Here is a 16365-nt window from a genome sequence, read left to right as displayed (position 1 = left end):
CAGGCTGGACACAGAGGGACAAGAGGACAGAACCTCGAGGGCAGAGAATTTAGAGATTGACTGCTGCTGATTTCCCACGACACACGGAGGTGTGTGCGCAGCAAACATCCTCCAAAGTGACAACGTTCTTTGCAGTTTCAGTTTCGGGGTCACAACGTGTCTCTTGTAGTCATACTTCTCAAAGTTCAAACTTCTTTTGGATGTGCAACCTTTACAGCCCGGGGTCTGCATTTATCAAACAGCCGGAAGTCAACGTTTGGATTTGAGAGAGACGGATCAGTCGCTGTTCTTTGTCGGAGCAAACAAACCCTTTAAGACCCTTTAAAATCACAAGGCGTCATAATCGGTTACTCTGAGTAATATCTAGAGCACTCAGAGTGGGTTCATTGTCGGCGTCCCAGCTGCAGATGCTGCTTTACTGTTATCTGAAAAAGCATTTATATTGCATGGTTAAATATTTCACCCTTAAAGGTCCAGTGTGTAGGACTCTGTGACATCTATTGGTGAAACAAACGTAGGACTCTTTCTCTCACACCTCCTTTTCTCTTCATTAAGTGGCCTTTGCATACAAGAAAGGAACACTACTCCTCTTTATTTGTATAGTATGCTTCTGCTTTCAAATGTGAAAATGCACAACCTGGTGCATTTATCCATTAGAGCCGCTGCAGAAACATGGCGGCACAAAATGGTGGCCTACGTAAATAAAAGGCTGACTCTTAGGCTGGATTTAAATGACGTGCTTCTGCAAACATACTTTTAGGAAGTATATTCAATTTCTCCTAAACGTTGGACCTTTTCCTTCAGTAAAAACATCTTTACTTCATCTTGACTGGTATTTATCTTGTCTTTTTTTTTCTTATCTCACATCCATCACTCTTGTAACACAGCCCAGCGAATGCCTTCCGAAAATGCCACTTTGAATTGCACTGCAAATATGGCTCGTGTAGGTGATACATGCATACATCACACAGTCTTTTGCTTGCTAAAAGGGCCAAACAACACAAACATAAGTGAGGTTTTTTTAAGAAAACCCTTTGCTTTTTGTCTGCAAACGTTTTCTGTGAGTCGAGTGAACTTTGGTCAAGCCCTTTCTGTAACTTTTACTGTCATTTCATCCCCTCCTGCTGTATTTGGTCTAGTATTACTCGCGTCAACACTGTCAAGGAGATGGTACGGTAAATATTATGACAGGTATAAGGTAAACAGTAAATGCCCGGTTGGCTATTTATACTGTGAACATACATGTGGATGATCATGTGACGCCATCACACAACACTTACATCCCATGTCGTCTCACTGGCAATGACAGGCTTGTATAAGTCTCCTGAAACTACATGGAATATTTCAGAGCCAGTTTCTCTTCAATTTCTCCGCACCAGTTGTTATGATTACCTGGAAGCGGTGGAAGTCTGCAGGCTTGAAATCATTCGGGGAACACCCACACCAGTCTACGATGTGCTTGTACTGGCATTTACAGCCAAGTTTACGATTCCAGTTGGTGATGCGCAGGTTGTTATCCACCATGCTGCCACAGTAGGCGCTGTTCTCCAGCACGGTGTGGAAGAATGACTAGGAAGTGGGAATGGAGAGAGAGGAGTAAAAGATGGAGAGGTAAAATTAGGAAAACGGGATTTCTATCTTTCTTTCAAACAATACTTTTTAAGAAGCAAATAAAATATCGATTAAATCATTTTAATGTTGGAAATACACTTGTTATTTGCGCTCCCTGATTTGTTCTTTGTGCCGTGTTTTTTTTGTTTGTGATTCTGACCATGGGCGGGCCTTATGAAGCTGCCAGCTGATTGGCTACTCAGTTTTGGAGCGATAGGTCAATGGACCGGAAGTAGTCACAGGCTCGGAGTCGCTGTCCGTCTGGAATTTATAATTGTAAGTATCTAACGTTTGTCATATCATAAACGTTTAATAATCAATAAAGACGATTTCCTTTCCTTACAATTGTTTTGACGGTCCGTTGAGCTGTCGCTCTAAAACTCAGTAGCCAATCAGCAGGCAGCTTCCTAAGGCCCGCCCATGGTCAGAATCGCAAAGAACAAATCAAAGAGCGCAAAGAACAAGTGTGTTTTCAAACAATAAAATACAATATTTTTGAATGATTACATTGATATTTTATTGACTTGTTAAAAAACACGATCCATGCCCTTGTATGTATGTGTGTGTCTGTGTGTTAGGAATAAAAGGAGAAGGGAGAAACGCTGTTACCTCTGCAGGCAGCAGAGTGTAGGCGTAGAATCGCTTCATGTTGGAGACCAGGTCGTCCTTGGAGTTGATGACATACTCCACGAACATGCGGTTGAGAAGGAACCAGTCGGAACCGCCGTCCACCGAGATGCCGTCGGGGATTTTACGATCTCCCAGTCTCCACATGTGCGTGTCACACTCGTAGAACAGGCGGTCCAGACCCTGTTTGCGGATAAACCTAATAAACACACGCAGAAATGTAAAGTTATACCACTGACCACCAACTGAACATAAAAATAATAGTCAGGGATCCTTATTTTAATGAATTTAGTTTATTATGAATTCCAGCAATACTAACATTTTTGTTCATAATCATGAAGTCTTTTGCATTGTCCTACATTTTATTTAGTTTCCACAAAGTTCTTGTCAAAACAAACTTGTTTGCAAAAGAAAACGGAGTGAAAAAAAAAAACAAATGCTCATTTGAGTGCAGAGAAGCAACTGCCACTGGTTAAAACCCAACTTTTTGCAATAACCAAACAATACATTCCTTTACAAAAATCTGTCCTTGCCCTTACATGACTCGAAGATGAGTGCTGTTCACACTTGTCACTACAGACTTTTATCCACAGCAAGAAAAGCAACACCCCGCATACATAATGGATGGTGTTACTGCCGTGACTGTATCGAGTGTTAGAGAGAGGCGAGTCAAATTCGGGTCGGCCCGGGTCAAGCTGTTCCCTCTGCTCTCCGAAGGGTGATAAAGAACTGTTGATGTACTGACCTTGTGGTACAGTGGAGCGCACAAACATGTACATGTACATGTACATGTACATGTAAGTATACATATTCGAGTGACATTATGAATATGGCTGTGTAGAGTTGGCAAGAACCAGGTCATGCAATACACTGCATTCTGATGCACTGTATGCAAGGTGATATACTGCAGTTCCCCTCCCAAATAGTCATATTTAAGAAAAGCAACGTCATTGTTAAAACAATAGAAAGATTTATTTGACCAGTGAGAAGAGTGGAAGGAGCAGGAGAGAGTTAAAAGGCTAAAGTTGGAGCTAAAATTTTGGCCCTTCAGACTTAAAGGAATACTTCACTGATAAGCATTTAGCTTTGTATTACTAGAATAGTGCTAGTATTTTTGAAAAACTGTGCTTCCCAACCTCAGTTTCACCTCAGTTGAGAAATATCTTCATTGTTTTCTTTGTTACGTGCCCACCAGTGACACTTGGTCCTGTTAGCTTAACTGTTAGCAAAGATGGCGGACACTGTTTACATTCTGGGATTGAGGTCCCGCCCCCCTACGAGTGGGTCTAAAAAGTGCGGAATTAGCGCTGCAGTGTGAAATATTCCTTTAAGGTCTTTGTGAATTCTGTGAATTCTTGTGTATGCTTCTAAACTACCTGCACTGCTGATATGTAACGTTTAATGTGTAAAGTGTATGAAAGTTTTCTGTCAGAAACATACAATGTAAACTTGTTATCTAAGTAATCTATCATTTTAATGCTAAAATAATATTTTATTAAGGAACCTGGGATTCCAATACTTGCATCTAAATATATTATGTTACTTGTGGTCCACAATAGTGTATCGATATTTTCTTACACACTTACACTTCAAGCGGTTTTTATTTAGCAGTCTAATCATAAGCTTGCAATGGTGGAGATTAATGCTGCATTTTTGATTGGCAATTTAAAAAAAAAGATGCTGCTGCTGCTGTTAATACCAAATTAAATCCGGTACAAAACCCACTCCTTCAAACGGCACCGTGTGAAAAAACTGTGACTGCAAACACAAAAAGGTACCACTGAGTCACGCTGACTCATGCAATCATGCTGGGCCTTTTTTATTTATTTTTTTAATGTCTTTTTTCCTTCATGTGTTGTTTTTTTGTGTATTTTTGGAGCACAGACGTGGCGCTCTGGCAGGGACCGCTGCAGCTCACCCCACCAAGAAGGTTAATTTATGAATTCACAGATGGGGGAGCTAATTGTATTATAAGTCAGTGACCACGCTGTGCTGGCAGGAGTGTGTGTGTGTGTGTGTGTGTGTGTGTGTGTGTACGGCAGAGAAACAAAGGCAGTTTACCAGAGTGTAAGAGACAGGGAGCGCTGTTGTGGGATTAAAATGATGCATCTCACCTGGCGTTGTCTCTGCCATGGGACTTGATGAAGTTCATGTCTCTGTATTTGGACAGGAAGGCCACCAGCTGCTTATTGGTCCTGAAATGAGAGACACAGACTTACTTTGACAGGTACACATATGGTGAGAATGCAGGACATGGATTATGAAAGTCCATGTTCGAGGAAACAGGGTGCGTTTTGAAGCTTAATTATGCAAATGAATCCAACTGTTACTCTTTCCTACTATGGAAAAAGCTTCCTACTCACACAATTAATGATCTTCTCACCACTTGGGGGCAGCTACTCTCAGAATTCAAATACAATCTGATCAATGACATAACAAATCGACCTGGTCCAACCTTCACTCTGTACTGGGTGAAACATGTGTCGTCTTTGCTGCTGAATGCAAATGTGTATATTAGAGCTTAATATTATACATGCAATAGCCAGAACAGAAGCCTCACAGATAAGAGGTGGAACATCTTCAAAGAATTTACAAGTCCAGTTGCTACTGATTCATTTGGAGAACAATGATCAGACTGAGTTCACGCCGCGTGTGCATGGGTTTTCTCTGGGTTCTCCGGTTTCCTCCCAAAGTCCAAAAACATGCAATACGAGGGATTAGGTAAATTGGACACTCTAAATTGGCCATCGGTGTAAGAGTGAATGGTTGTTTGTCTCTGTGGTACTGTGATGAATGGATGATGAGACCACCTGGTTGTGTCTGCATATGCTTCATACTAGGAACGAGACTTCATTGTTTTGCAGAAATCCTTTTTTTGGGGCCACTTCAGATCAGTCAAAGCCCTTGGATGCTGTCAGTGTCACCCACACCCCCCTCCCCCCCCCCTGTCCTGTCACATGGTTTTGATGAATAACTTCATGCTGATCTAACACTGTAGGGCACTGTACTTTCTCATACACAAGCAAGACAAGATAAAAGCTTTGCTCTGCAAGCTACGCCCCAGTCAGTGGCTCCAACGCTCCATCTGTGGTGGAGCTTTGCATGATGGCTTGGCTTTTATAAAAAAAAAATAAAAAAAGAGCAGCGAGGCTCTGGTAAAAAAAAAAAAAAAAAAAGAAGCTCACGGATCAGTGGGGGGGGAGGTACAAGCGCATATTAATGTCATTTTCTCTTGAAGGAGCAATTTCACAGCCTGGGGGGCTTATCTTAGGAGGTCCTGAGCCATAAAGTCGAGCTGAAGATGTGCTGCACGGACACATCACAGTCTTCTCTGTGTCGTCCTCCCACACACTCATGCTTGAACGCCGCGTATCTGCAAGTACGCGCAGTGACAAGACAATATATGGTACATGCATGCACATGCACGACGCACGGGAAATTCATGTCGCGCTCCACATTTGCCACCTGAGTGGTCACCTCATCCGCGAGGTCTAATTTACTTACTGTCAGCCCTGTGGCTACTCTGTGGTACCCACACACACACACAGTGCTGTGACACTAAACCCTACTTTGCATACAAAAATGTGTAGCTTTTCAATATCATAGCCAATTAAACATCGTCATTATGCCACTGTTATATACATACTTGCACAGTCTTAAATTCATAATGCGCACTCGTGATCACAAGGAGTGTCAGTGAAACCACCGTACAGGGGAATAAACGCCACACAGCTGCTGAGAAAAAATAATAAATAATAATAATAAACAAACAGATGATAGAAAAAACATATACTGGTCTTGGAAAGATGTTGAAAATCTTTTAAAGATTAGAGGATATGGTGCCTGCAGCCAGTCATTGTCTCACACAGCTCACACTTTTTAAAGCTGCTGTAAAGTCTATGAAAGGAGCTTTAAAGTGGGGGAGAGGTAAAGTCGGGGAGACTGTAGATAAAAGCTGTGAAAGAGTGTGGTACTCTCTGACAAAGCAAGTGTGTAACTCATCCTCTGGCCTCTCTCTGGACAGACAGACACACACAGGAACACACACACACACACACGGTAGTATATCTCCCCGTGGACACTCGGCCCCTCTGCGGGTGTGAAGGGCTCTGGATTTGCCTTTGAGAGGCATCCATGCGGCAGGACAGACATTATCGGGGGAATTAGAGGGGAAATAACGCTCGTCTCCAGTCCCGCTGATAACAACAGCAGTAGTCAGTGCGGTGCAGGTCAGGGGAGCCCCGTCGCATTCCTGACCACACCATGACAGGGGCCATTTGGACCAAGCTCGTCATGAAAGGAAATACTAGAGCAGGTCGGACAGTTTTAGTTGGATGAATGTAATAGGATCAGTATAAGTAATGGGTTAAAGCTTGTAATGTATCAACTTAAGTGCGGCCTCTGCTTATACCAACATGTTTTCCTCGGCTGTAGTGAGTCTGTAATGATAATGTAATGACGATGTGTTTATTTCCGAAAAGGGGGAAAAAAAATCCTCTTTTTCAAAGAGATAGAAGAGGATTTTTCAGCTACAGAACAACTGATTGGATTTCAGTTTGTTGCTGGAGGACACTTGAGTAACACGGATTGTCACCCACACAGAGGCTTGAACCCAGGCCCACTGCTTTAAAGGGCCACATTTGCAAGTTCAAATAGGTAAATACGCAGTGTGAAGACCGTGGTTACAAATGCACTTGCTAAGCAAAGATACAAGAGTGCAATTTACATATTTCCATATTGCACGGATCCAAAACATGCAGTTCCTCCTCGTTCCCCTTCCATGACTGTTTATTCTCACTCGCTGTCATCTCTGCCTCTCGGCTCCCTCCTTCGCTCCATCAATCGTTTCATTTCCCAACAGATGGGGCTTAAAAACCTCCACTGTCAGCCCTTTTCTCAAAAAAAAAACCCCATCACCCTCATGCAAATGAGGTGGCAAAAGATGGGAGGAAAACAGTCACTCGGCGCATGCACTTGCAAATACCTGTAATCACGCACTGACAGACAAACAGAATAATAACGCACACATGTACAGGTGCTGCAACACACACACACACACACAGACAGACACAGACAGGCAGACAGACGGCATGTCACTGCTGTTGATCGGAAATGGTGCAAGCAGGATAAAAAACGAGACTGAACCCATCTACCAACAACATCTGCATTTGCCGCTGCATCTTGGCTCCAGCTGTGGAAACATCAGCTCCAGCTTCCTTTTACCCAGTGGCTCTTACAGCTTGTCTAAATTCAACTGGTGGACATCTGGCTGTGCGGAGGAGATAACTCTCCCCCTAATAGGAGGGTTTTAATTGGCTGCTGCAGAGTTACATCAAAAACCCAGCAGACCCTGAACTCCCTGAGGACTATAAACTCACATAAAAAAAAAGAAACACAGTACAACTCATGAAATCTCATCTTCAACAGCCTATGTCCCTGCTACACGTCCGGTTCACGTGGACTTTGTGGTTTTTAATTACCTCTTACGGCGTCTGAAAGGGGGATGTTTTGGAGACTTTTGGAGCGTACAGTATACAACAGACCCGCAGAGTCGATAGGTATTGACCCGGGGGCAATTAAACTGTAATCGGTTCACCGTGTAAGCCATTCAATGGAGTGCGAGCGAAGGCGCGGGGACTTGGAAGAGAAGATGTGAAAGAATAGGGAATGAAAAAAAAAAAAGTGAAGACTCTACTTCATTGATCTGTTTCGTTTGGAGTGACTGTATTTAAAGCTCACAGTTAACCACAGGACTCCAGACCACTGTGTGTATTGAATTTCTTCCATAGAGGCTGAGAGCTGTCCACTATTGTTGTTCATCCACTAGTGTGGGCTACAGGACTTTTAGTGGCACCACTTATGTCAGTAAAGATGAGTACCTATTGACAGTGGAGTAGAGCAGAGCACAGTGAGATTATGTCACGGTCATATCTTTGCTTCCAAATGGTACCTTCTACCATTTTTTAAAGGAATAACTACACCAGACTGGCGGCCTGTCCTGCGGGGGTCTTTCGCCCTATGCCAGCTGGGATTGGCACCAGCGACCCTCATGAAGATGAATGACTGAATCAATAACTAGGCCACCTTTCCCCCAGGACGACCCCACAACCCTTTCCCGAACGCCCCAGCGGTGTATGGTGGTCGTCTGTTACCTGATGGGATAGTCAGCCGCACTGAGGTTGATGAAGAAGTCCCAGTTCCAGTCTCTCATGGCGAGCAGGTCAACCATGCTGCGTAGATACATGGTCAGAAGGCTGGCTCCGCCCCAGATGGTGGCCATGCGCCAGGGGGTCACCCTCACATTAGGATACTGGACGGCCAAGGCCTGCACCTGCCTGTGCAGGTAGTTAGAGCGCTGAAAAAGAGGGCGTGACAAATTACATTTAAATAAAAAAAGAAAAGAAAAAAGATGTAATTATTTATTGTTTAAACTAGGTTTAAACAACTAACGGACATTTTCATAATTGGTTATTCTGACGATTATTTTCTCGATGAATCGTTTGGTCCAGAAAATGTCGGCACACGTGGATCAGTATATCTCAAACCTACAAAAGATGATGTTCTCAAATGTCTTGTTTTGTCCAAAAACCAAAAACTACTCTGTCTTAATGATTTCTTTGTTATATGGAGCTAAGAAACCCGAAAATATTCACATTTAAGTAGCTGAAAAATCAGAAAACACTGAATCGATTGTCAAAATAGTTGACGATTGATTTAATAATCGATGAATAATCGATTAATCGTGTAATTGTTTCAGCCCTAGTTTAATGTGGATTTTTGCTTTCCAGTATGATTCAAAGTTTGCGTCCAACCGGCAGAATATTTTCATTTGTGAAGGATATTGGAATTGTTGTATCCTTGAATTTGAAGCCTTGTTTTTCACAATTACTACACAAGAGGATATGGAAGAAAAACTACAAAACAAAAGTGCTTCACAAATAAAAACAGAAACAAATAACAGAAACGATAACAAATAATAAAAAGTAAAATTAGGTACAATCTGGAAACGATAAAAGGACATTATGCGTTTCGCTTTAAAGGAAGCCACTGACTCTGTCTGTCGTGTTTACTCGAGCAGGAAGTACCTGGATCGTGAATCTCTTCACTTCAAAAGCTCCGTCTCCCTTAAAATAAATATATATATATATATATATCTTTTTTTTTTTAATTCTCTGATGATATACTGTTTGATGTAAAAAGTCATTAAACCTTCAAAGATCAAAGTTATCATTAATGCGATGCTCCCTGTTTTTAAGTCAGTCTGTTATGAGTGACAGTGTTATGGTCAAAGGAGCTTATTTTCATACATGTAACAAGTAAACTGAAACTCTGGCCAATATGTAGCTAATGCACACTGAGTTTATATAAAATGGCTTCAGTATTAACTTCCATTAGTCTCCGACCGTCGTCCCTTTTTATGAATCCAGCCGGTGAAGAGACAAGTTGCCTGACATATTACCTGCTATATACAGTCTGCTGACATCAGCTGCTGCAGCTGTATAACTGGGTTGTACACCATTAGGGCTCAGTGGTATACTGAGTTTTAAATGTGTTTTAGAATTAAACAATACACTTTGACACTCGGCTATAAAGTCATGCTCACGTGTCTTCAGAGGAGAGAGTCTCAAAATGCATTTATTGCACCACAATATTAATTCATTATTATCATTTATCTAAATGTGAAATCTTGTTTCATGTGGGGTGTCAATACAGGGATGTGCAATGCCTTTCACAGGGTTCCCACACCTTGGTTAACATCAAATTTAAGGACTTATCAAGGCTTTTCCAGGACCAATTCCCTCAAATTCAAGGACACAGCTTAAAATGGGAGCTTGGCCAAAGTCAGTCTTTGTAATTTTCTTTGGTGAGCCACAGATGTTGGAATTTTCATTTCCCGGGCATCACGTAATTTGCTCTCTCTTGCTTGACTTTACTCGCTCACTGTTCTGCATGGAATCTCACGTCATTATGTCTTAGGCCTAGTCAACGTGCATCAAGCAATGCAGGGAATGAAAGAGTAGATGGCATCACAACAAACAAGGGAGACTTTTACCTAAATATCAACTTCTTAAATTCCAGCACTTTCAATGACCCATGTCTATTTAGGGCGATTTAAAAAAAGAAAAAAAACATGACATAGGTTTATCAGATTCACAAACCTAAAAGGATTTCAAGGACCCGTTGGATTCATTGAGCCAATAATATTCCAGTTTGTGATTGTTAGTCCATATCTCCCAGCCCTGTACTGACACCGTCTCTGCGTGGCTTACCTGGTCGACATGTATGTAGTAGTAGTGTGAGGAGTGGTAGATGGCTTTGAAGAGGCGCTGAACTTGCCGCGCGGCTCGTCCGTGGACGACCAGGACAAACGCGATCCTCACCGGGTTTAACGGAAAGCTCTCGGCAGAATCCTCATCCCACTGGACGTTAACGTTGGCTTTACCTGTTGGCGAGAATGAAGACAGCGCGGTTAATATTGTATGACATTCACTCAGTTTCAAATTCAAGTGGAACAGCTGTTAATCAGCAGCGATCTGTAGGTTTGATTACAAAATCACGTTTATTTGTTAAGTTGTGCTTTTAACCGACACAGAAGTGTCTTTCCACCGTGTGAGTACTCATGAATATAGTCATTAATAATAATTAAATGTTATTCCTTTAATAAACAAAACACAAAAACAGCTACGCAACAAGGTTGCTAAGCAACACAGTAAGTAGCGGCTTGAGAGGCGATTAGCATATTCATAATAATTAACAGTTAACAACAGTGGGTAGTTTACATTCTATCTGAGCTGAGGAAATATCTGTTTGTTTGATGCTTTCTTGTAAAATAAGAGCTTAATACAAACTGCTCCAATAAACCGACCATGTGTGTGTGTGTGTGTGTGTGTGTGAGAACATACAGGTCTCTCATTCAAATTCACTAGACCTTCTCAGGAGGCAGAACTAGCCACACTTATGTGCAGGAATCCAACGTCATGCTGCAACTATAAAATATTAATAAACAGATGAATAAATAAGAACAAAGAAGTCATTCATCTATTGCAGCCATGCTTTTGGAAAGAAACAGTGCCACAGAAACCACTGCTCACTCATCCATTTTCTAACATGATTGAATTGGAGCTATGACAATTTCAACCAAACACTACACACACTGTAACTACTATCCTCTTTCAGACAGGAATCCTATAATCATTTTTCTCGGGGGCTTCCAGGGTGAAGCACAGTTTGACAGTGTGGTATCATTCCTCTCTCTCTGCTCGAACTCCCAGAAGATGCGTCGGATTTCACACAATTGACAAAAAAATAGGGGGCCAGCGCCACCCTCGTCCAGGCCTGCCAAGCCACCACCAAACTCAACAATGCCAACAGTCGCTGGAGAGTCATTGGTCACCTCACAGCGCAGGTGCACCTCCGTTAACAAACACCTTCCAGTCCAGTCCCCGAACAATATCACAGACGCTGCTTTTCAATCTACAGTTATTAGAGTGAACGTGCACACACACACACACACACACACGCGGCTCACGGGACATGTGTGTTCACACAATATGCCTTAAGGAGATTAATGGCTACAATTTGGGACTTCAGCTCCCAAAAGTCTGTCTCTGATAAAGGAGACGAAAAATCTGAGGGAACATTGAGAGAATTTCCTGATAGGAGAGGGAGAAAAAACCCTCCCGGCTCGACTAAGTGCCCGAGCTCCAGCTTCTGTAATTACTCAAATGGGACGGCATGTGTCCAACATGTCTTCTTTTAAGAAGTGACAGCGCAGGGACAAGACGGCCCCTCCCCCCGATCAACTAATGCCATTCAACATTAAGGCCAGGTGTCCATCACGGCTTTGTTTAAAGGTGGGTGTGACCACCAAGGTGAGGTTATTGGCATGCTCTTTTGGCTTTAATTGACCGTGGCTCTTGTCAATCACTCATAGTTAGTTCTTCCTGCTCCTTTTCTCTTTCACTCTGTGTGTGTGTGTGTGTGTGTGTGTGTGTGTGTGTGTGTGAGAGAGAGAGAGAGCGACAGCTCAGGGGGGAGCTGCTGTGGGCCATATCAGATTGAACGGTAATTGGTGGACAGCTAAGAAGGTTCACTGGTTTGCTTTGCACACAGATAATTGGCCAGTGTTGGCTATGTAAGCTAGCTGAACTAATGAGCACTGTGGTGTGTGTGTGTGTGTGTGTGTGTGTGTGTGTGTGTGTGTGTGTGTGTGTGTGAACTTGAATTTTGCTGTCAAATTTCACTGTTGAACATGTTTTTTTTTCTTCTCTGCAGAAGAGATTCATGTGTCGTAGTGTTTGACCTGATGCTGCACCTGCAGGTCCATGCAGGTCCACACACAGAAGTCTCCTCTTGAACTCATCATTCTTCATCATGCTTCCTTTCAACATGAATCTTTTAAACGGCCTCTCCCTCACCTCATCTGCTATGACTTTGCTCTCTTCCTCCCATCATCCAGTGCCGCTTCAGGCTCTTATTACCACCGCCTTCCATTTTAACTGCTTATGTGAGAGGTTTTTTTTTTGCAAATGTGGAAATAACACATGCTCTTTGAAAAGTCAGATTTGTAAACACACTCTGTCAATCAGAGGTGAAGAACTTCTGGCCTCCAGACCTTGGGAAAGTTTGATCCAACTTGCCAAAGGAAATCATAACAAAGCAACTCCAAAAAAACACATTGTTTAGGTCATAAAAGAAAATAACATGAAATACTAGACTAAGGGCTTGTCCACACGGTGAATCTGCATCCGCATTGGCGTTTAATCTACACAGAAATCGTGTTTTGGTAGACTTAAAACTGTGTTTTTAGAAACCGGGTCCCAGAATTTCCGTGTTGACGAATACACTACTTTGATGTCACAGTCCCGCCTCTCTCTCTCTATGTTTGTCATCACTGTCATCATCATACTCTTGCGTGTGGAGATTGTTTGGAGTGTTGAAGATTAACAGTGAAACTGGATCACAAAATAAGGGGATAGGACGTCTCTAGATTTTGTCGCTAGTTTCTTTATTGAGACAAAGTCGCTGAAAAGTCAGATAAATGTACAGATAAAGTCACTAAGTTGGCGACACTGTTTGCTTTAGGATAGCTGACATTTTTATCCTTTACTTCCCTTCCTTCACCCTGGCTCATCGACTCAATTGTTGGTGTAGCAGCGTTACAGCGCCACTTACAGGCCTGGCATAATTATATACTACAGCATTTTGAGTCATTTTTCATGGGGATGAAGACATTTCCTGAGACGACGCCGTGTTTACGGTAAACCTTTTCGCTCAGTTTCCGTGTGGCTATGGCCTATGATGCGTCTCAGGGTTCTATGTTTAGATCACAACACACATGTAGCTGTTTTGTGTCATCACTGACAGACACTATGGCAACACAAAAGTGAATGGCAAACATCAGGCTTTCCAGGAGAAATGGACAAATTATTATTTTTGAAGAGAAGCCAGTGTGTCTGCCGTTCACAGGGACATGGTCAGTCTCTCCAGTGTCATTCCAACTGGAAACATGCAGCTAAGACCTGGATACACTGAGAGGACGGACGCTTTTAAATCACGGTGTCCAACAAGCAGCTTTAAACACAACCGCATTCTGACGGAGACGATGCTGCACAGGGACGTTTGGTGGTGAGCGAGCTAATAGCTAAGAAGCCGAAACCTCATTCGTTCTTGTTGCTGCTGCGAAGGAAGCGGCTGGAAACAGAAAAAAAAAGTCAAATTGTTCCAAAGTGTCAGTTTGTCTTGAAGCCTGCGTTGCAGAGTGGTTACTGATGTGGCCCACACACTGCAACAAAAAACAATAAACAAAAAAAACACACTTAAGGACTCAGTTGTCCTTAAGTGTGGGGATGCTGAAGTCATTTCCAGGTGTTTTCTCTCTCCCTGGCCAGTGATGAAACCGCAGCCATAACAAAAAAGACGACAACACAACAACAATCTCCCAGTTGAGGTAGTTAATGGTAAACACTGCAACACCACAACAATAAACATCGTTGAGATGCGCTGCTGTTGATCAGAGGAGACACGAGAGGACACTGAAATGCTGGATTCAAAGTAAGAATAGAGATTTATTGAGTTCTCTGTGGACTCACACAACAAGCCCCGCCCCAAAGGTCCCTCCACTTTCACCTAAGCAGACTTAAGACAATCCCATAATGATGCATCACGGTATCTGTGTCACTGAAAAAAACTTTCTCTATTTATTCACAACACAGAGAATCGAGTGCATAAAGTCTATGTATTGAACTTGGATGGAGCATCTCTTAATGTAGCCATTATCTCTCACTGTAAACTCCCTCTTCTTCAGCCGGGTAACTTCCGCCCAAGTTTCCGTCATTCATTTGAGACATCAAGTAGCGACGCCCAGCGAGTGAAACTGGCAGAAGTGTTGACATTTGTTAATTAAAATATCCATATTCGCCCTGGCGATTATCATATTGCACATATATCACCAAATCCATATTTTGACCTACCCCTAGTCTCCACCCACTAAAAAATGTCCCCGTCTTCCAGCTAATATTTCTCTCTGGAGCATCACAGCCCAGCCATATTGTGATTATGGTTATGTGGTTATCACACAGGAGGTAAGAAAAACATTGAGCATGTTCCTCCTGAACTAACACAATAGGTAATCTACGCGAAGGCCTTAAAGACGGAGCGCTGATCAAATCAAATTGGACAATTCTCTGCTAACAAGGTTAGCACTTGAATTGGGCAGAGGAACAGAGGAGAGAGACGGGGGGAGGAGAGAGAGAGAGAGAGAGACAGCCAGCGATCACACATTGGCAAGCAGCAGGCAGGCAGATGGAGAATAAGAAAGAAAAGTGATTTAATTTAGCTGTCGTGTTGTTACAGCCCCGCTACCAGGGGAAAGTCCTTTTCAATTTCTGTGTCTCTTTTGATCAAAATGTCAGTTTGAATGGGACGGTGAGTTGCTGCGTGAGATGACAACATCGGACAAATAATACTCCCGCCCAAGGGAAGGGGGACCGTACAGAAGCTGCTAAGACACCGTGGCTCCTCCTGTTCTATTAACATGAGCGAGGGCCAGGGAGGTGTCTCACTGGAACAGTCAGGATGTGTAATAGTTTATTCTGCTCCTCCTCTGCCCTGCTGTCCATTCTGTCCACTCCCCATGGAGACCAAAACCCTTACGGTTAAGGTGAGGGAACGTGTCCAAATAAACGGAAGCAAGTGCAGCGTCTTAAGATGAATCGCTGCGTGATTGTTTGTCTATTTGTTTTTGTTACGTCCCTCTTTTCAGGACCGGTAGTCCACATGGAAACCAAAGCCTGGTCCTAATGAGGCAGAACCTCATGTAACATCAAAGTGTGTGTTTGTTCACGTGCGAGGAAAAAGAGGAGAACCTGTGTTCTGCGGCCAGGCGACAAAACAAATGAAAATTGGAAACCAATTTGGAGAGAACACAAGCAGCAGCATCCCCACTTTCCCTAACAACTTACTTCACCAATTACAAATCAACAACAACAACAACAACAACAACAAAAAGAAGACATTTGTTGCCTTTTATGAGAACTGCAATTACAAGGACAGGAAATATTTTTGCCATGTGCTGAAGCCTGGCTGGTCAGAGCAGACACTGTATTTATCTCTGCGGATATTATTTTTTTCTTTTTTCAGCATAGCTGGAGGAAATTATAAGAAGAAAATGAAATGGCAAACAATACCCAGAAAGGCCTTTGACAACCAGTCAACATTATTTCAAAAAGTTTTGCTTTTTGCTTTGTACTTTCAGTCAGCCAGGCAGAAAAATCTACTCCAGCAGAAATCTTAATTAGCTTATTGATATCCTGATTTGAGAGGGTTTTTTTTTTTTTTTTTTGACTAGAGATGAGAAATTAAAGGGCATTGCGGCAACTGCCTCGTCCTCGTTGGCGTTTGCTTTCAAACAGACAAAGTAAATGTGAAGGCTTTACTCGTCCTTGTTTCCGTGTGTTATACACACACACACACAGGCCTCGTCGACTCAACCTCTAACATAGTGTTATTTTCCTTCCTCGTTCCACCTGAACATTTTATTGCTGTTTTGTAATTTTTTGGTTATTTCAGATCAGAACCTGTTTGATTGAATCAAAAAGTCTGTGTGTGCTGATCAAATATGATCAA

The 16365-nt window shown here is 42.6% G+C and overlaps 1 protein-coding gene across 1 annotated transcript in view; it reads right to left on the bottom strand.

Annotated features, from left to right (window-relative positions):
- Positions 1-16365, bottom strand: part of LOC131466996 (xylosyltransferase 1-like) — an 87136-nt gene that overhangs the window by 23114 nt on the left and 47657 nt on the right. Inside the window, exons 3-7 of the mRNA XM_058640655.1 lie at positions 10509-10681; positions 8391-8593; positions 4353-4433; positions 2221-2437; positions 1393-1569 (exon numbers count right to left, since the gene is read on the bottom strand). Of these exons, the coding sequence (XP_058496638.1) occupies positions 1393-1569; positions 2221-2437; positions 4353-4433; positions 8391-8593; positions 10509-10681 (851 nt within the window). The remainder of the gene's footprint in view (positions 1-1392; positions 1570-2220; positions 2438-4352; positions 4434-8390; positions 8594-10508; positions 10682-16365) is intronic.

Source organism: Solea solea, chromosome 10 (genome assembly GCF_958295425.1).
Source record: "Solea solea chromosome 10, fSolSol10.1, whole genome shotgun sequence".
NCBI classification, from domain to species: domain Eukaryota; kingdom Metazoa; phylum Chordata; class Actinopteri; order Pleuronectiformes; family Soleidae; genus Solea; species Solea solea.
The sequence above is the reverse complement of the archived record's forward strand: the minus strand, read 5'-3'. Positions and strand labels throughout refer to the sequence as shown.